Source organism: Hydra vulgaris, chromosome 03, assembly GCF_038396675.1.
Source record: "Hydra vulgaris chromosome 03, alternate assembly HydraT2T_AEP".
In the NCBI taxonomy this organism is placed as follows: Eukaryota; Metazoa; Cnidaria; class Hydrozoa; order Anthoathecata; family Hydridae; genus Hydra; species Hydra vulgaris.
Window position 1 is genome coordinate 58103209 of NC_088922.1, and position 21889 is coordinate 58125097.

Consider the following 21889-nt stretch of genomic DNA (forward strand, 5'->3'; position numbering starts at 1 on the left):
CTATTCATTTCAGAAATACTCTGGAAAAATATCAATGCTCTAGGAAATTTTCTTGAGGTGCCTCCAGACCTTTAAAATTTTAATGGGTCCCTAATATTATATAAAAAAAAGTTTTTCAAAAGTATGTCATGTTGGGTCTCAAAAGAAGCAAAATTTTATAAAAATTTCAAAAATAACAACTATTTAAAAAAAAAATTGTTACTTTATAGTTTATTGCAGAAAAAATGACCTTTTAAACTAAAAATGAAAAAAGTTTATTTTTTTGATAATATTTTCAAAAAAAATCTTAAATAATAATTTTTTTATAAAATAATTGTTATTTTTGAAATTTTTATAAAATTTTGCTTCTTTTGAGACCCAACATGACATACTTTTGAAAAAAATTTTTTTATTTAATATTAGGGACCCATTAAAATTTTAAAGGTCTTGAGGCACCTCAAGAAAATTTCCTAGAGCATTGATATTTTTCCAGAGTATTTCTGAAATGAATAGACAACTTTTGCACACCCAGGCTAAATGAATTGTAAAAAAAAATAAAATTCACTCCACCCTAATGCTCATATTACATAAAACAAAGTCAAAACTAAATGTTTCTATGCATTGTTTTTCAAACAAAAATGGATTGGATTTTTAGCTAACATATTTTTATTTATGAAAAAATTAATTTCATTATTTTAGCACTAAAATTTTTCGTTACTGAAACATTCATGCGTGATGATACTATTTTAACAACGCAAAAAATTTAACAGCGTTTTAATTAGATGATAGCTGGTAATTATTGCATATAAATTTACGTTAATTGCACTGAATCTTGTCATCACTACATAAAGTCGAATCAAAAAATACAAAACAACTTTAACTTTACTGCTTACATATAAGAAATCTTTAAGTATACTCATATTACCAAGGTGCTCATATTACCCTAATCTACCCTAAGCAAATATACACTTGCTAAGGTATAAATGCGCACATACATAAATAGCTAACAAAAAAACCTATATATGCTTTTGCAGCAATACTAGATCCCATGTTTAAAACCAAGGTTTTTAGGACCAGGATGGTAGCTGGGAAAGCTGTTACTTTATTGTTTGTTGAGTTGAATGCACTGGACATAGACAAAGGTCTTGAAATTTAGGTTGCTAAAAATCAAGAAAGAACCACACCTACTCCAGGTGCTGTCTGGTCATTAAATAATCAATTAATCAACGCAAATACTGTAGTAAGTACTGTATGCGCTTCTATATAATTATTGTACTTTAAATATTGCAAAATATTTGAATAATTTTCTCCGCATAGCGGCCTTGTTCGTCAAGGTCTGTGTTTTGGATTTAAAGAGTTGAAAGAGGGCTGTAACCACAATCAAGAACACACAATAATAGTAATAATAATAATAATGATAATAATAATAATAATAATAATAATAATAATAATAATAATAATAATAATAATAATAATAATAATAATAATAATAATAATAATAATAATAATAAAAAGAGTAGCCGCCCCGACTGAAGTAGTCATCTCAGCCTTGGAGAAGTGAATAATATTTTAGATACATTTAATATTTTAGATACATACTGCGTATTGCACAAGGTCAGACAAAGTATCAGTGTATTTGAAAGAACCTCTACTCGCAAGTCACAAAGACGTGTTTGATTACTTGAGGAAATCCAAATTTCTTAATATGAAAAAACTAGCACAGAAATATTTAGGGACGCCTCTATATAAAGTGTTTTCGGAGTGGTTATCTAGTACTGCGGGGCTTATCTCCAACTGGAAAAAAGCCAGTTAACTCCGGATTGAATGCAAATGCTTGTGTTTTTGTACAAAAACCTGCCGTTTATTAACTACCAGTAAAAGTGAGCATCGAATCTCGCAATCGGCTTTTGAGTCACTTTCTGATGATAGATTTTCTTCAAATTTTGCATACATACTCTTGCTTGATGAAAATGCAACATTCAATAGTTTTGTAATAAAATCAATAAGTTAAGGCAATTTTAGTTAAGTTTATTTTTAATATGGAAAAAAGAATGATAATTTTTAAAATAAGTATATTATAATATTAAGAATTGGTTGTATTTTTGCCGGATTTAAAAAAAGGTATTTTATATCTCTATATTTAGAATAAAACAATTTGCTTTTAAATTCAGCAAAAATACTACAACACAAAATAAAAGCCTAGAGGGATTAAATAAGTGCCTGGCCGAAAGAACATTCTTAAAGAATGTAATAAACCTAGAGTTGAACAGGCAAGCAAAAAATACGGTTCAAACAGGTAGTAAAGATTGTCAAAAACTTTGATACTTATACCTTTAATTGAGATATGCTAGAAACAATTACTTCACCTTAATCTTAATTTTTGTTGTTATTCTTAATTGATCAAATAATTGTTAAAAACCTATCCAATAAACTTTTAAGAGATTAATCCATTTCGATTACAGCTTTCAAAGCTCACAAACTACATTTTAAAATTTTCATTTTTTCGCAAAAGCGCCATTTTGACTTGCCACTGGAATAATTATACAACAATGACTATATCGTGTTCGTTGAAATCATTTTTGCTTCGTTCTCCCTACAGCTATTATATCTCTTTGTTTATACCCACTCTAACATTAAGAAAATCTTTGTTACTATGAATCGTAAATAGGACAACTCTCAACGAATGGCCAACAAACTAAAAGCAAGTATAGTCTCTTTTCTAAATCTGACACCTTACTCTCTAACTCCCAGACATTTCAATTGAAAAAAAGAAAGGGGTGGCGTATCGGCTGCTATGTCGAATAACGTAGCAGACACCCAAAAGAAATGTCTCTGAAATTATTTGTCAGTGTTATTTTTTGCTTAATATTGATTTGAAATGATGTATTAAAGATTTTTCACTTGTCTGTTGATACTTTTTTCAAAAACAGGAAAAATAAAAACACGTGAACATACATATTTTGCTTCGGAAAAATTGAAGTTTAAACTACGAAAGCTCACGTAATTACTTTTCTCTTCTATTTCCCATCCGCGTAGAAAAACGATTAGGTAGAAACTCGTTAACGTAAAAGTTGTGTAAATTAACAGTTTGTTAATCAAGTTGAGTTGTTTGTGATGAGAGACTAAACAAGATAAAAAAAGAAAAAAAGAAATGACATTAACTACTCGAGTACTCAGTTTATGATTTTTTTGTTGTTGGTAAAATCCATTTTTAATTAAAAACTTTAAAAACTATTTCATGTTTCCAGATTCGTTAAAAAGTATTCATTCTTTATAAGTACTAGGTAGTTAAGTAAAATACTATACCTTAAAAAATAGAAGACAAAAAGAAATTACATAAAAGATTTACAATAAATTATAACTAATTTATTCATTAATTTAACTTGCAATATTTTATAAAAGTATATTAAACTAAAAGGCGTACAAGGAAAAAAAAGAAAAAGAACGAGTAATGCATCTTTTAATAAACAAATAACTCGTAAAAAAAAATCAAATTATAAAAAAAACTATTTAAAATTTCGTTTAGAAAAGTCATTAGACCAAAACGTTTAGACCAGAAGAAAAATATCTTTACAAAAACCTGTATATTGAACATTTAAAACTAAAAAAAAATAATTATTCTGGCTCTTTATTGGTAAACAACATTTTGATAGGACACTCCTGCACCAGTTACTAATCCTTGAGGTAGTTGTGAGTTATAATCGTAAGACTGCATCGACTGAGGGTATCTTACCGAAAACGCAGGGGTTCTGTAAGGATTTGAACTTGCTTGTTGGTGAACTTGCTGATGTGTTTGGGTATACTCTGGAGTATATGGTCTTTGACTTGTTGTAGCAGAAGGCACAGATTGATTATACTGTTGCATTACGGAAGGACTAGAAACCTGAAACGTTTGCTGGTAACCTGATGAAGGTTGAACTGATGATTGATAGGGTTGAGAGGAATAATCACCTGAATAATTAGACTCGTTACTTATGGAAGGAGCATAGGGTTGGCTAGTTATGGCAAAGGAATGCGAATTTGAGACAAACGGTTGTTGACTTGATGATGCAAGGTATGCAACATTTACTTGTTGCTGAGGTTGATCAAAAGATTGCTGATAAGATAAGACATTTTTTTCGTTATTGTATGCAATATCCTGTCGACTGGTACGATCTATTGCCAACTGAGAGGCATGGACAGCTAAGTTATTAACATGCACTAAAAAAAATCGAGAAACAATTCAAGTAATTAAAATCATTATGTTTTAACTTGTTTTTAATTGGTTGGTTTTAATTTACCTGGTTGATTTGAAGATGCATTTTCATGCTCGTATTTTTTACTTAACGGATCAAACATAGCTTGTACACGAGAAGTTTCGGAACTAAGTTTCTCAGTTGGCACTCGTTGAACTTGATTCTGAGAAGAAGCTGTGAAGAGAAAAAAAAATGTAATAAATTTATATTTGTAAAAAATCATAGGTTGAAATAAGGAATTAAACAGACTAATTTTTTTACTTCATTAATCTATATTAAACTATATTAACTTTCTAATATGACATATATAAACTTTTTTTTATAAAAATTCTTATTAAAAAAAATTGTCTCTATATTTTAAATAAGAAATATAAACTTCACACAGATACATGATTTATACTGAACTATAAGGATCTAAATCTAGTAAAACAACATTTAACATGAATTAACTTTACCTTTTTAATACCAAATAATATCAATATAAATATTTCAAAAATATAAAACTTGAACAACAACAAAAAAAGACAAATTTTTAAGTTCAAACAGAATACTTGACATTTATGTTATATACAATTTTTTTTCAAGACTTAAATATTTTGGTCATTTAAAACAAACACTACTGGATTTTCGTCCATTGGTTCATCTTTTACAATATTACTATCAACTTTTTGATTAGAAAAAGTTTCTTGGCTGTTAAATAAGGTAGCCATTTTCGATGTTTGAGTTAACTGTTCTTGCGATTGTTTTAAAATCAACGCCCTTACGCGTTTGTTTTTGTTTCTTACCCATTGTTTTACTTGAACTTTAGTTAGACCCAAGTCTTTTGAAAGTCTATTTACAACAGGTTTTGGAAATTGTTTATATCCAACTTCTCCAATACTTTGATTTATATAACAATCTAACATCATTAATCTCATAGAATCTGTAAAGTAGGCACGTTGTTTTTCAGATGTTAATTTTCCATCACTACGTTGGCTTCCAAAAGTATTGGAAACTAAATTACTTGTGTCAGCAGAAACCATGTTGCCACCTATACAGTCAAACATCGATTGATTACTTTTTTGTGAGTTAGGTGGTGAATAAAGATACTTATCTGAAGTTTGGCTCGATAATGGAGATAATACAAGATGTGAAGAATTTACAGGTACACGTGATAGACCAGGTTGAATTATTTTATCCTGAACTTTATTGTGAGAAAGTGAACCAAAACAAGTATTATATTGAGAGCAAGGATAACTCTTCCCTTTTTCAGAAGAATGGTCACAGTTTTTATAATATCTTTTATATTGAGAAACAAACTCTGTTCTCCTCTCAGTACCTGGATGACCATGCATAAATGCAGGAGAGACTTTTACAGTTGTTAAATGATCAGATTCTACACTCAGACTATTATTAATGGATGAACTAGATTGATTAGAGATGCGATTCAAAGTCGATTGATTGCATTGGCAAGAAGTAGATGATACATTTTCCTCTAAAACAAAACAAGGAAAGTCATAAAAAATATTTCTTTTGAAATAGTACAACTGCATTTTCTAACTGCTGCAACATTTTGTTGCAAATTGCTACAACATTCTGTTGCAAATTTTTGCAACAAAACAATTGCAACTAACTCTTAAGCAAAAGCAAGATACTAACAACAACTAGAATGTACGACTTTCTTTGTTCTGTTTATACGATGAAAAATATTTTCAAAGTTAAATGCATATAAACAAAATATTTAAAAATATATATAAATATATATGTAAAAAAAAAAGGTTAAAATCTCTTTTTAAATTTTATGAAAAATATCATTTTAATTTCAAATGAACTGAGCCTACATAAAAAACTAAACTAAAATTAAGTTAAATAATTGCTCACAATAAACATTGAAATTGAGGTAATAATTATGAAAATGGTACAGTCATAGTAAAGACCAATAGTAATAATACAATCTTGGCAACTATACAATTTTGGTAATGATGAATTCTTGATAACAAAAAAAACTATGGTAACTGTGTAAAAAGTTACAATTGTAACAGTACAATCATAACAATTTTAGATTTGAGAAAAAAATTAAAAGATTTTTTATAAAGTAAAAAATTATGAATGGAAAAACATGAGGCTAAAACACATTTTATGTCTTTTCCCTGCTGTGTTTTTCTACTTTTGTTTGATTTGTTTTAAAGTATAAAAAAATAAAAAAAATAAAATATATATATACATATATATATATATATATATATATATATATATATATATATATATATATATATATATATATATATATATATATATATATATATATATATATATATATATATATATATTGGTAGGTGTTAATTGCATTTAACAGTTGCGGTTTTAATGAAACTTTATAAACTAATCTTATAATTGATTTTTTTGATAATGAATTTCTATAACTTTGTTTAACACAAAACTTTTTGGAAACAGTAAAAAAAATTTCTTAATCACCATATAATCTAAATTGTCAAGAGCCTAAAAATCTAAAAGTCTGGATTTTTTAAAGTTCTAAAATCTATTAAACAATGTTTAATATCGCCTCAATGTATGCATTAAAGTCTTTGCATATATTGTATGATCATACATTGGATGAAAAAAATATATATTGTTTTTTAAGTTAATATATGCACAACCTTTTTCTTTTTTATTAGATTTTAGGTTGTTTTTTTTAAAAAGATTTTTAATTCTCAATTATACAAACTTTAAAAAATCAATAAATTTTTATTATAGTTACTATAGTTCAAAAATATTAGAAATTTATATTTATATGTTATTGCAGTAATAGTGTAGTGGTAAAACAATTGTTTAGTATTTCTACATAGTTTAAACACACCATGTCCCTGGTCCACAGTCCACAACACACCATGTCCTTGGTCCACAGTCCACAACACACCTTGTCCCTGGACGTACTCTCAACCAATTTTTTTGCACAGCGGACTTGTTTATTGTTATTGGATTGAGATAAAAACAATAAAGTTAAAAAAATTAAGTATCTTCTTCAACTACAGTAGTTCTTGGAGAGGTAGATATATCAGGCAGCCTCTTTCTCAGTCAAAAGTTACTATAAAAGAGAGATGGTTAAATCTCAAGAAAGCAATTAAAGACTGGTTCATGGTTGACTGAGTATGTTAACAATTATTGCACATTGTCTAAAAGAAAAAACCTATATACAACACATACACACATATTTATATATATGTATGTATGTATGTATGTAAATATATATAATATATATCTATATATATATATATATATATATATCTATATCTATATATCTGTATCTATATATCTGTATCTATATATCTGTATCTATATCAATATATATATATATATATATATATATATATATATATATATATATATATATATATATATATATATATATATATATATATATGTATATATATAGACCTTATTATAAAGTGGAAGTCACGCATGTTTCATGTGCGAAGAGCAATGAATATTGTGAAACAGAATATTTAAGACTTCTGTGTACAATAAACGATGCTCGCTAACTTTGTAATGAGAGTACAAAATTGTGTTCAACACAAGATTTTGGGACAGAAACTATTACATATTTATTTGACTTTACATAAAATATTTTTGATAAAATATTATTGTTGAAAACAAAACTTATTTAAAGGGCTTATTTATCATGTTAAAAAAAAATGTATTTATATAATTGTTTTACACATATTTTAAATAGAGCTTTAATCTAATAGTGGAAAATTAATGTAATAGAAGAAATTTAACATAGTAACATCAACAAAAAATCACAAACAACATTAAATCAAACTCTTTAAACTTATAACTGTTCTTTAAACAACAGTGTAATGTTATTAACATGTTTGCAAAACAGTTATAAGAAAACTTTATTTATTTTAAAAGTTTTATTTAAAGAAAACCTTTTCAACATATTATCTTAAATTAAACAACTAAATTTAAAAAATTTATTTATTAAATTAAAAACGTTTAATAAATGAACGTAAATTAGAAGAAACAGTTTTAAATTCAATTTTGTAAGAACGTTTGCTAAATATTTAAAAATAATAAACATTTTTAACCTAATTTAATTTTGTAAAAACATTTGCTAAAAATTTTTTACGAAACAATTGAAGAACATTAAATGCTACGTAACATAGTTTATCAGATCTATAAATGTTTTAATGAGGAGAAATCATGAAAGTTGAATTCATTTTAAACAAATTCAATTTAATGATTAAAAAATATATATATCATTGAATCAAAAAACATTAAAACAGTTAATGGTTGCTAAGGTTAATTTATGCCAGATCCAGGGAAGGCAAGGGATGGGGTAAAACACCCCCCCCCCCCACACACACACACCAGAATCTGAAAATCCAAAATATTTTAGAATAAAGAATTTTTTTTATTTATATAACAGTATTCAATAGAAGAACAAATAATAATAGCACAGGTCTACAAAAAAAAACTTCTTTTCTGTTGCATGAGATATTTAAAATGATTTTTATGTATTTTTAAACACTGAATCCAAATATAACGTTTGTCTTTGTTGGCAAATCATATTTTGATATTTAACTTGGCGACCAAGACAAAAGGTGGACTCCACTTACTGTGTGCCATATTTGTGAAGAAAGTCTTCGAGATTGGACAAAAGGAAAAAAAAAGAATTTACCTTTTGGAGTCCCCATGGTTTGGAGGGAGCCACTAAACCACATTGACGACTGTTACTTTTGTCTTGTTAATACTGGTATTGGCAAAATAAAGGTAATAGTATTGGCAAAATAAAGAGGCAAAAAGTAGCTTATCCCAACATTCTTTCTGCTATTAGACCAATTCAACATTCTAAAGAGATTCCATTTCCAATTTTTAAAGGTTTATTTTTGTCAGAAGACAAGGAAAGTATATCTGCTACAGAAACAGAAGAATTTTACCAGATTTGGAAGACTTCTCATCTAATGCTAAACAATTCAATTTGCCTCAGTGTTTTAGTCAGATAGAACTGAATGACTTAGTTCATGATTTAGGACTTTCTAAGCAAGCAGCAGAAGTATTAGCATCATGTTTAAAGGAAAAAACCCTACTTGATAGTTTTGCAAAAGTTTCTTACTTTAGAACAAGAGATAAAAACTTTGTTAACTTTTTTTCAGAAGTCAATTTATTTGTTTACTGTCATGATATTTCAGGTCTCCTATTACAGTTAGGTATTTCTGTATATAATTCAACAGAATGGAGACTTTTTATTGATAGCTCAAAGCTAAGCGCCATATTGCACAATGGAAATATTTTTGGTTCTGTACCAATTGGTCATTCTGTTTATTTGCGAGAAATGTACAATGACATTAAAATGGTGCTTAGGGATGCAGAGTCCCAAAAAGGACTCCGGATTTGAAAGTCACAAAAAGATTACTTCATCCTAGTTTTTGGTATCCAGGAGCTCTAAAAATATAAATAAGTTTATGGGCTACTGATAGGAAAAAATTAGGACTTTTAGGTTAGAGGAACAATCATTTTTTGAACCCGGAGTCCGTAGGTATAACGGCAGCAAGGACTCCGGGCTTAAAAACAATAAGTTTCAAGTCATAAAATCTCATGAATTTTTTTCTTATAGCAGATCATAAGTAAACAAACATGTTTAGAGCTTCTGGACACTACAGACTTAAAAAAAGCAGAGATATAAAGCCGAAGTCCTTTTGGGACTCCACATCCCTGATGGTGCTTAACTTGATTAAATATCACAAACATAACTGGATTATTTGTGTAGATCTAAAAATGGTTAACTTTTTACTTGGCCAGCAGAAGGGTTTTACAAAGTTTCCATGTTATCTCTGTATGTGGGATAGTCGAGCAAGAAATCAACACTGGATACAAAAAGAATGGCCCATTCGCACCCTAACCCTAACCCTGACCCTAACCCTAACCCTGACCCTAACCTTTCACAGTGAGCATGAAAAATATTGTGAAAGAAACCATTGCTAGTCGAAATAAAATAGTTTTTCCACCACTACATCTTAAACTTGGATTCATGAAACAATTTGTTAAAGCACTGAAAATTGATAGTGATCGCTTCATCAGTATATAGTTACATCATTACCAGGTTTGTCAATAGAGAAAAAAAAAGCAGGAGTTTTTAATGGGCCACAAATTTGCTATCTTATAAAAGATAAAGAATTCATTAAAACAATGTATATCAAAGAGAAAACGGCTTGGCTGTCATTTGTGGTTGTTGTAAAAAACTTTCTCAAAAATAAAAAAGCAGAAAACTATGCAGATTTAGTTGATGAAATGTTGGAAGCCTTTTGTGATCTTGGATGCAAAATGAGTATAAAACTTCATTATATAAATAGTCATTTTGACCAGGAGATGTGAGTAAAGAGCAAGGAGAGCAATTCCATCAAGATCTTAAGACATTTGAAGATCCTTACCAAGGATGATGGAACATACATATGATGGCAGACTACTGTTGGGGCATCAAGCGAGAAGACTCAGGAAAAGTTTATAAAAGTAAGAGCAACAAGCAAAAGTTTCTTCCTGATTAAATAGTTTTAATTAATCAATATAATCTGCAATCTTTTTTAAAACTAAAGTAAAACATGATTTTGTTATTAATCAATAAAAAGTTGATAATTTTGCTAGGACTTTATTTATAGGACAATATTTATAAAATGTTTATTTTTAACAGTTCACATTTATTTTCATCTGCTTTCTGCTTTTGTTTTAGTTTGGTAAACAACTTTTATTGTAAAAAATATATCCTTGCACTTCCAAATGAGTTTCAAATCTGTATTTTAGAATTATATCTAATGTTTTGCAAAATAAAAAAATGTTTATTGCAAAAAATCTGTAGCTTTTCATAAAAATCTGATGCCAGATTTGAATTCAAAATTATATAGGAACAAGTGTCAAATTTAATGCAATAAATTATTTGTAGACCTGTGTAATTATTATATTAATAATTCTGTTCAAAATAACTAGTTATTTTGAACGAATGAATGACTTTTATTAGGATTTATAGATTTTTTAGATAATCAACAGTTTAATTTAGTACAAATAATGTGTTACACTGTCCTGTCAAAACCTTAGTCTTTAACATGCCATTCAAATAACAGACAAAAATGTTATGTGTATCTAAATTGAGACCATGTTGACCATGTTGTGAAAATAACTTACCTGTTAATACTACCTAGTGCTTTTTCCAAATGATGGTAAAAAAGCTGTAAAACCTCAGTTACTGCTTTAACAAGGCTAATTAGTCAAGTTGATTGTATACATATGTTTCTGTATTATCAATCTTTCTTTCTGATACAGATATACATATGGATGAAATAAATTTTACTTAAATTATAAATAAGTGTAGCTCTGCACTGCATGCACATTTTCCACCATTGACACCAGTAGAATCAGCATTTCAGAAGTTACTAAATAATTATTTAATTCTAGCTAATAGTTGTCATGCTTTATATAAAATATTTAAGAAAAATCTCTGCCACACCACATAAATATAATCCAAACAAAACTAAATCAAGTTATTTAGTCATTTCTTTATCTAGCACACATTTTTCATACTAGTACACCTAAATTGATTGCAGTTTTGACTTTTTTATATTTGTGAATTTCTAACAGAAAAGACATAAGTTAAATTCAACTCAAGAAACTTGGTTTTGTTCTTGAACTAGTTGCCAAAAAACCTGACTGATTTATATTATTCATAATAATTTATATTATTCATGATAATTGATCATTAATTATGATATAGAGATGTTAGTTGTTTCTAAAATAATAGAGATTTACATGTTACTCACTTGGAACTTCTTCTACAGCATTTTGAACTTCTGAAACATTTGAATTTTTTTTTTCACTAATAATTTTAGAAGAAAACTCATCTAGTCTGTTTACTAAAAAATTGATCTTGTCACGCATGCTTATAAGTTCTCGTTTTATTTCTTTAACTTGATCATCTTCTAAAGGCTCAGGCTTACCATTGACTAAACAAAATAAGATATATATATATATATATATATATATATATATATATATATATATATATATATATATAAATATATATATATAAATAAATATATAATATATATATATAAATTATAAAAACACAACCACACTTTCAAAGTATGGGCTATTCCGCAAGAAAGAGGAGGAAAAAAAAAAGAAAAAAAGTTATGAAAACATATACTAAACTCCTTAACTCTTTTTTTTAACTATTTAAAAACACTTTAAAACAAAAAAGTTATTTAAAAAAATTGTTTTATCATATCATAGCATGGTTTTAAAGTTGTAAGGGTTGTATAAACGTGTTTTGATGCCTATTTACAATCCTGTTGTCTAGCGTTTAAAAATCATATCATATATTGTCACCTCAAAGCAAGAACGCACCATCTAGGTTTTTTGTCAATTTTCATGTTAGAGCATGTCAATTTTCATGTTAAAACACTCAGTTCAATTATAATATAATTGTACTGAATGTTTTATTCCTAACATGAAAGTTGACGAACATGAAAATAATTTGTCATCTCAAAGCAAAAACGCACCATCTAGGTTTTTTGCTTAGTGGAGAAAATTTTTCTCCAAAAACAAAAAAAACTAGATGGTGCGTTCTTGCTTTGAAGTGACTTTGAGACAAGGCGCAAAAATGGATTGTAAACGTAGTTGGACCTGCCTTTGTAGCCAACCTCCAACCATTATCACGTTGTGGTAAAATTGTTTCTCTTTCTCTTTTCTATAAACACTATAATGGGCACTGCTTTAATGCCAATTATAGTGTTAGCTATAGATATATAGCTAAAGAGCTAGCAACTTTTGTGGCGACTACTAAAATTCATTCTTGATTTACTCGTCATTCAATTAAGTCTCATCCTTTTATTGCAACTATTCCTAAGTGCTCCAAAACTCTTATTCGTCTAGTTATTTTCCTCAAATATCAGTTCTTTGGAATTCGCTTCCTTCATCTCATTTTTGCTGATTCATATAATTTGCTATCTTTTAAGTTGTCTGTCAATTGTTATCTTGCTGTATAAGCTTCATCTTTTTCTTTAAATAACTTTTAACTCTAATAGTGATTGCTTGCAGCCTTATTGGAAGTGAAGATGTTGAAAAAAATTCTAGTTCTCCCTAGATAATCAGAAATCTTTACTATATTAAATCTCTCATAGCTCCCTTATTATAGTGTGATGGCATATTTGTTAGTACACACAAATACACACACACATATCTGTGTGTGTTTTTAAAGAAAATGATTATCAGTTCAGATTTTTATAATGTCATTTTATTTTTTATGTAATTTTCACAATAAACAATTAAGCAAATTAAACTTTTTTTTTTAATTTTCTTAAGGACTTTTGGTATGTTAAACTTAACCTTTTTTAGGTTTATAATACAGAAATTGTTATACTTTCATATTTAGATCACTCCTAATATATTTTGCACACTTAATGCTTAAAAACGCTAAATTAAATCAAAACATTTTTTTAAAAAAATAAGAAAAATGAATATTAATTTAAAAAATGAAGTTTTTTTTTTGCCTTAATAAAAGTTTTTTGTATCTAATTATTATAACCTTTTCAGGACTTTTAGGTTAGAGGAACAATCAATTTTTGAATCTGAAGTCCTTAGGTATAATGTTGGCAAGGACTTTAAGACTCCAGCCTTAAAAATAATAAGTTCAAAATCATTAAATCTCATGAATTTTTTTCTCATAGCAGATTATAAGTCAAACAACATATGCATATAGCCAGCAACTTTGGAATTTTTCCAAAATTTAAATATTTAGAGGGGCTACCTTAAGTCTTAACTTTACAGCATGAACTAAAATTAAAAAATAATAATAATGTTATGTCAACTTGGGTCTTAAGAGCAGCAAAATTATATAAAATTTTCAAAAAATTTTGTATACAAAAATTTATTACTTTACATTTTATTACATAAAAACAATTTTTTTAATTTTTAATTTAACTATTTAATCAGTAAATTATTTAATTATTTATCTAACATTTTTTGAGATTTAATTTTAACTAAAAAATAATTTATTATTTTAGAAACGTTTACTTTTAATTTAACTATTTATGGTTATTGCTCTTGGAGATTTTACCTGTTGATTGGGTTTAATCAAGCAATTTATTATCATTTTTAAACTAATTATTAAAAATATTTCTACATATAACTTGTATATATGTTAAATTTATAATTCACATATATTTTATATTGGTTAAAAGTTACCTTACTTAACTTTCCTCACTGAACTTACTTACCAAATATTGTCAGTTTCAAGTATCTACTAAGTGACTTAGCAAACATCAAGTCAGAACTGTCAAAAATGGTCACCAAATCCCCATCTATTTAAAAATAACAAACACATTAATAATGTCATTATTAGAAACGAAACAGCTTTGAAAACAATATAACTATACTTTCAATTATACACTTTTGTATAATTTAGTTTTATAATTTTTATTCCTTTATTTTAATTTAACTGATAATTAGACAACTGACCTTCGTCTTTTACTTTAATAGTTATTTCATCTGAACTTTTTATTTTTCCACGAAAAAGCCTTTGCATCATCAGCAACAACTCATCATAGGTAATTTCTTCGTTATGAATAGGAATTTTACGAATATCATTTCCAAGTTGAGCTTTGATAACAAGTTTCCCAGTAAGGTCGATTGCAGGCATCGGAAAAGTGCTGCTATTCATGGCCATCTTTTATAGCTTCTAATAAAATAAGTCACAGTCTATTTATTATTTTTTTTTGTTTGTTCAAAATAGGAGACTATCGATAAATTAAAATTTGTAATTGAATGTTTGTGTAAATTTTTGAAATTCTAACTGCTCATGCGCAAATTTGTTATTCTATCTTAACAAGAACTAAATGTTGTCTTTGCAAGACGCACGTAAAGAAACTTTTTCATTAGTATTTCAAAAATCGTGGTTTTTTCCTTTTAAGATAAAAAAAATTATATTACGTATACTAATTAAGCTTCCGATCCATATACAAATAGAAATATTTAGAAAGCTTCAAGCACCTCCGTGCTGGAAGTTTAGTAAAGATTCCTATTAGGCATGTCAAAAATCATTAAAAAGCGAGAGAGTAAACCCGTCAAAAAAACATTTTCTATAAAAGTTGTATCTATAAACAGTCAATTAAAACTTTTCATTTTATAATGAAATTTATTTAGAGTTGCTCCTTTTCACATATATAGATTTTATTTTACTTAAAGTGTTCAAGTTACACAAGTCACAATTACAGTCAGGAGCGTTACTTTTACTGACTGCTTTTTTAAATTAAAAGAGTTCCTCAAATCTAAAAATCAACCGTCTGAAATGTGTTAAATACCCAACTAACCAAGTAGAATCGCCCCTGAACGGTGTTTAGAAATACTAGCGTCACTACTGTTTTGGGTGCCAAAGTCTTTTACAAAACATTTATTTGTTATAAATTGATAAACGCTTTTTTTTTTTATAACAGTTGTTTAGAATAAACTTTTTACGCTTAAAAAAAAAAATTTCTTTTAAATCAATTTTTTTCGAACAAAAGTATACCTTTTTAAGAAGTAGCTGAAAATATCATAAATATAATTTGCTTAACTGAAACTTGCTAATATATAACTATATTTTTCATTTTCAAGATTTCGAAAGAATTTTGTCCTAGAGAGCTACTAAGCGAGCTGTAGGAATTCTGATTTACTTAAAGGAAAACATTGTACACAAGATCTTATTTTACATATGGTTATTTTTAAACTGTTATATTACAATTAACGATTTTAAATTTAAAAATTGAGTGAAATGAATTTTAAATTTATCAAATGATGGGTAACCGTTATTAAAAAATGCTACCCGAGCAGTACCCAACGGGCAGATACCCTGGTACCAGTTGACACTTATTGGGAGCTTTCTAGGATTTTGTGAGCTATTTAGGACCTATACAATTTAGTTGATCTAAGACTATCTTTATTGTTGGGCCAAAGATAGACATATGCTTTATTTCAATACAACAAGCTATTAGATCACTGACCATTGCATTTTAAATAGTTGGTTGACGGTATTATGGCGTTACATTGACATTGGGTAGGCAAATGTTTGTTTTAGGGTAAACTTTGTCTCGTTGTTGCTAAACAAGTTTTGAACATTATTGTTTTTTAGAGAGGTATAACTCTTGGAAAAAATTTTTATCTTATTTTTCCATTATGTTTACAAGGTTGGCGTTAGTTCCTGTAACTATAAACTTGTAGGTCTTATGTTGGATTAACATGTTGTTATAATTAGCGTTGTGTTGACATATGAGTGGCTACTCATGGAGTGAAATTGTTATTAGGCGTGTTTTCCTAAGTTAGCATTACATTTGACTACTCTATCTAGGCATTGTAGTTTATACTCAACAGCGCTCACAGAATTAAAGATTGCGGAACATAAACTACAATGACTTTTGACTGAAAAATCTGTTCTGTAATATTTTTTTATGATGATGAAGTCAGGTATAAACTGCAATAATTTTTACGAAAAATTATATTTTGTGAAACTCAAACAACCAGTATTGTTGAGCCAGTTTCATAATCAAATTTATTTTATTTACTATGTTTAGCTTTATTTACTATGTTTAGTACCGGTACATTCAACCATTTGCTGGCAGGGCCGTCCCTAGGTGGATAAGGGCAGTTGGGCTGAATTATTAAAAATAGGATGTAAAGCCTATTGAAACAGAAAAACCAGATTTTTAAAGCCAATTAAAAGGCATTAAAAATTAACTTTTTTTCTAAAAATAATTTCATTAAAAAGATTATTAAGAATAGAAGAGTTTGATTTTTATTGAGAAAATTTTTTCATTTTTGATTTTTTTAAAACTATTTAGTTCCAAAGAATAGCTCCGAGATATGATATAAGAGATCTTCCAAAATTTGTTTGCAAATAATGTTAATAAAAAGATATAGGAGTTAAGTTTATCTAACATTTGAATATAAAGCAAAGAACATAAAAACATTTAGTTGGTATATATTAAGAATATCCATTTCGAATAAAAGAGGTTTGGTATGAGTATAACGATCTTTAAAGTTTATTAGACGTACTTTTGTTGCCGATAACTAACAAATTATCTAATTAACTTTTTTTAGCATCTCGTGCGATATTTGCATAATTTACGTGCATTGGATAAGTGAGTAATAAAGTTGAATTTATGCATGTCTATTTATAAAATTTCTCGCTTGTATAATATTTCAATTATTTTGGTTATTTTCATTTGCACATTTTTTCTTGTAAAAACAGAGTTTCTTAAGAAGCAAATTTAAAATAATGGCAATTTAAAAAATTTCTACAATTGATTTATTACTCTTTATCTTCCTATTTAATTGCCATTAAAGATTATAACATGCAACTATAGAAATAAAAATGGTTTTGAAAATTTGAAGTCTATTAAAAAACAATAATAATTTTTGACAAGTTATCTTGATTAATTCACCAGAGTTTTTGTATAATTTATTTTATTCAATAAAATGGTTTTCTGTCAGGTGTGTGTGTGTTATGCATATTTGTTTGTATTCGCTCTCTTAGTTTTCATCATTTTTTTAACCGTGTTTGATCTAATTAGTTTTTTTGCACGTCTTGCAATAGAAACCGATGCGCAGTAATCTAAAGTTTGATGCCTACTTTAATTATATAAACAACACCGTTAAGAAAGACAACGTAAACTTCATTAAATGCTTTTCTGCGGTACGCTATAATAAAACCGTACCATCCTGAAGGAAAAACTTTGATAAAAGATTTTTTCTATTGAAAATGTAACTTAATAAGTATCTTTATAAGCTTTTTTTATATAAAGTAAAAAAAAAAAAAGATTAGCTATAGAAAAAAGGAAAAGATTTTTTATAGAAAAAACCTTTCTAAGATTCTAATTAAGATATCTTAATACTTTTTCCAAGATTTTTTCTTGTTGTTTATATGTAATTTATATTTTTCTTTATATTTTTTAAAAAAATATTTTTTTTTTTTAGAATTGAAAATATGGAAGTTTGTTTGCTTTTTAAATGGCGGTAGTCCATATAAACTAGAAATTTTTTTGAAGTTTTTCCAATGGACCCAACATTTACAAAGTATATATTGAACTCTAAGTAAATATCTGTTTCCATTGTATTAATGGAAGTCTGTCAAAATTTAACGCTATTGAAAAAAAAATCTATTATCATTCTGATTTAGACTTTCCAAAAACAAAAAAGTTTTTTTTTTTTTTTTTTTGCTACAAGCATCTAATTTCATCGCTGAGATTGATAGCTCCTAATCAGTTCAGTTTCCCATTGTATGCTAATAAAACTGACTCTTTCTGCTTTAAATATTTTTCTGTTTTCCGTTATGAAATTTTGCAAACAAATACTTATTACAATATTAATAAGCATTTTATGTGCATTAGCGCTATTTTGATACTAATGAAAATAATATTATTAACTTCAACCTTTTACAGTTTAAAATTTTAGGAAGTCTCAATAGCAAGTTGAAAACGATAACTTTTTGTTAAAGTCAAAATTTCATTTTACAAAATTACGTTTTACAAAATGACGTACGAAAAATTGTAAACCGCAAATTTTCTATTATTTAGAAATAGAAAGTCGGAAGACACCTTTATTTGGTTAGCATTTTTTTTGGATGATTCCAAAAAAGTTTTTGAATTTTTAATAAAATGCAGATCTTGACACTTAATGTTAATATTCTAAAAAGATACTGATTTCTTTAGCGTGCGTTTTTTCGAAAATCTTATTTTGAATTATCTTAACGGGCGCGAACCCACTTTCTCATAAATGTCAGTAAAAATCCCTAAACCCATTTTTTATACTTTTTTATATTTTATTTAAACTTTTTTTTTTGTATCATTAAACTACTGTGTTTCTATTAAATGGACTGTATATCTACAGAGATTTTTCATTTTTCATCTATTTTTATTAAATTCTGAACAATTCTAATCTCTAAATAAGAATTGATTGCTTGAGTAAAATTTAATATTAACAATACTTTACGAACAGAATTAAAAATAATAAAAATAATGCAATTTGGCTCTCTTATCGATTTCAATATATTTTCATCAAGCTCAGTTAAAGAATTTTTGAGTCCATTAGTAAAAAAAGGAAATCGAAAATATTTTGGGTTATTGGAATCACCATTAAATTATGGTGCAGCAGAAAAATTATATGCTACTGAGCTTCAGTATAAAATTTTTGTATGTGGTAATGGAGCTATTGGGAAAACAAGTGCAATACTAAAACTTTCAGGACAAAAGATTCCTGATAATATACCTGAAACGCTTGGGATACAAACAACAGTTGTTTATTGGCCTGTTCGATTACTTGACACAGATCAATATGTTTTGTTTAAGCTTATGTTTTTTGATACAAGTGAACAAACTTTAAATACATACAATCATATTCTTCCTAGTTGTACTGAAAATCTTGATTGTGTTGTATATATGTTCTCTTTCTCACGTTATACCACATGGGAAGATATACCAAAGTTAATTTCTAGAGTTGATGTCGGAGAGGATGTACTTAAGGTATGTGCAGGAATACAAAATGCAGATATTTTTTCAAAAAAAACTGAAATAACAAATAAAATGATTAAAGACTTTGAGCAGGTTTGGGGATTTCCTGTTTTAAATATTAATAATGAAAATAAAGAAGACTGCAAGATTCTCGAATTATTTGAAGAGATAAGTACATTTATGAACAAACTATGTGAGCTATTATGGTACAGAGATCAAGTTAGAGCTAATTTGATTCCAAAGAATCAAGTGAACTTTTGTTTTAAAGATAATTTGAACATGTCTGATAATCAGAATCGTGCTGATGAAGCTTTTTGTTAAAATATTTTAAATTAAAATTGATAAATTTTCATTTTTCCTGCAATGCAAATATTGCAATATATATATATATATATATATATATATATATATATATATATATATATATATATATATATATATATATATATATATATATATATATATATATATATATATATATATATATATATATATATATACACATAAAATTATTTCAAACATAAATAAAATTATTTTAAATATGTAAATTTATTTCTTCACACTGTAATCAAGGATAAAATTATAAAAGTATTTATTTAAAGCAATTTAAACAAAAATTTTGTTGTTTCATAGTAAACTTATTTATGCTTCAATTTTAGTTTTAATTTGTAGATATTCTCTACTAGAACAAGGAAATATAATTGGAAAGCAACATGGAATCAATAAATATCATTAGAGAGCTTGAAAACGCAGCTGTTGTAGTCATGGTATGTTTCAATTTTTGATTCAAAAATGCATAATATTTGCTACAACATAGGTATAAAATAGTTCTTTATAATGCTGAGGTAGAAATTTAAATCAGGCATGTATAAAGGGGATATTGCTGCTATATAGCAAACAAACAAAACAAGCAAAAACTATTAGGTGCTAAAACAAAGTGTAATTTCATACTTTTTATATTGTAACTTTAATATTTGCATTTTGTATAAAGTTTAGATACTCAGTTGATGTAGGTATTGAAGCCCCCATCCCTGATGGCTATTTCAATATGGAAAATTAGTGTGCGTTTAAGTTGTTGTTTATATAATGTATTAAATGCATACTGATGGTGTCATACTATTGTTGAATTTTTGATAGACAGTGCTAAACACAAAAGTAGAGTATAATATAAAAAATAATTATTAGAATAATTATTAGAAGAGTGATTAAATAGTTACAGTGGAATGGCTTGAAATATAAATCAGAATTTCAAGTTTTATGTGAATGTCAGATGTTATTCCATGAGTTACAAAAAAAAAAATAAAAAATAAAAAAAATTATTATATGCTAATAATATAATAGAGCATTACCTTAGTAGCCTTAAAGTTGCAGATGTAACAAATGTTATGCAGATGTATGTTTATACAAAGTTAAAGATGTCATAGTGTTATAGTTAGAAATAATAAATTTGTTTTTATTGCAGGATTTTGATATTTGCTTATTTCTTGTGTTTAATCAAAACATAAAATTGTAAATCCATCATATACAAAAAAATTTGTATCACAAAGGGAACTATACTATATGAACAATTACCTTGATAAAATTAACTGGGAAAAGCTCTTTGAAAACCTTAATGCAGGCAAGTGTTACAATAAAAGATAACACCATTACAAAATGATGTGTAATCTATATATTTTGCAAGCAAATATGAAAAAAAATCAAAAAAGCACCATGGCTTAATAAAAAATTAGCAGCATTTATAAAACTGAAAATGAAATTGTGGATCAAGTGCAGGAACTTCATATTTCGAAACCATAAGGTATTATAGGAGTACAAAACTAATAACAAAGTTACAAAAAATCTGTCAAATTTGCAATTTGAGAGTATGAGTATGAAATAGTTAAAAAATTACAAAAAAAAAATTGATATATATATTTTTTTAAACATCTTCGCTTCCAACAAGGCTGCAAGCAGCCATTAATTAAAGTTGGAAGTTACTGAAAGAGAAAATATGGAGATTGTAGAGCAAGATAACGATTGGCGGACGACTTAAAGGATTTCAAATTATATGAATCAGGAAAGCAAGATAAAGGAAGCAAATTCCAACTGATGTTTGATGAAAAAAACTAGACAAAAAAAGCATTTTTGGAGCACTTAGGAACAGTCACAGAAAAAGGATGAGACTTAATT

At 27.1% G+C, this 21889-nt stretch overlaps 3 protein-coding genes across 4 annotated transcripts in view; 2 read left to right on the forward strand and 1 right to left on the reverse strand.

Moving 5' to 3' along the window:
* Nucleotides 1-3421: 3421 nt before the first annotated feature.
* LOC100206891 (protein TFG) lies at nucleotides 3422-15067 on the reverse strand. 2 transcript variants are annotated; one of them, XM_065793803.1, is made up of 5 exons: nucleotides 14700-15036; nucleotides 14459-14542; nucleotides 12002-12184; nucleotides 4260-4388; nucleotides 3422-4179 (listed from the first exon to the last, which is right to left on the reverse strand). In XM_065793803.1, exons 1-5 carry the CDS (start codon nucleotides 14905-14907, stop codon nucleotides 3608-3610), a joined length of 1176 nt encoding a protein of 391 aa, XP_065649875.1. In that variant the 5' UTR covers nucleotides 14908-15036; the 3' UTR covers nucleotides 3422-3607. The 2 variants fall into 2 exon arrangements, with proteins under 2 accessions (XP_065649875.1, XP_065649874.1); XM_065793802.1 differs by lacking the exons at nucleotides 3422-4179; nucleotides 4260-4388 and adding an exon at nucleotides 4744-5688 and having other exon boundaries at nucleotides 14700-15067.
* A 4121-nt stretch (nucleotides 15068-19188) lies between these two features.
* On the forward strand, nucleotides 19189-20058 carry LOC100203316 (ciliogenesis and planar polarity effector 2). Its single transcript, XM_065793804.1, has one exon. The coding sequence runs from the start codon at nucleotides 19229-19231 to the stop codon at nucleotides 20039-20041; it is 813 nt and encodes a 270-aa protein (XP_065649876.1). The 5' UTR covers nucleotides 19189-19228; the 3' UTR covers nucleotides 20042-20058.
* Nucleotides 20059-20354: 296 nt separating this feature from the next.
* Nucleotides 20355-21889, forward strand: part of LOC101238412 (exportin-4) — a 106116-nt gene continuing 104581 nt past the window's right edge. The window contains exon 1 of the mRNA XM_065793805.1: nucleotides 20355-20487. Coding sequence (XP_065649877.1) covers nucleotides 20434-20487 — 54 coding nt within the window. The 5' untranslated portion in view covers nucleotides 20355-20433. The remainder of the gene's footprint in view (nucleotides 20488-21889) is intronic.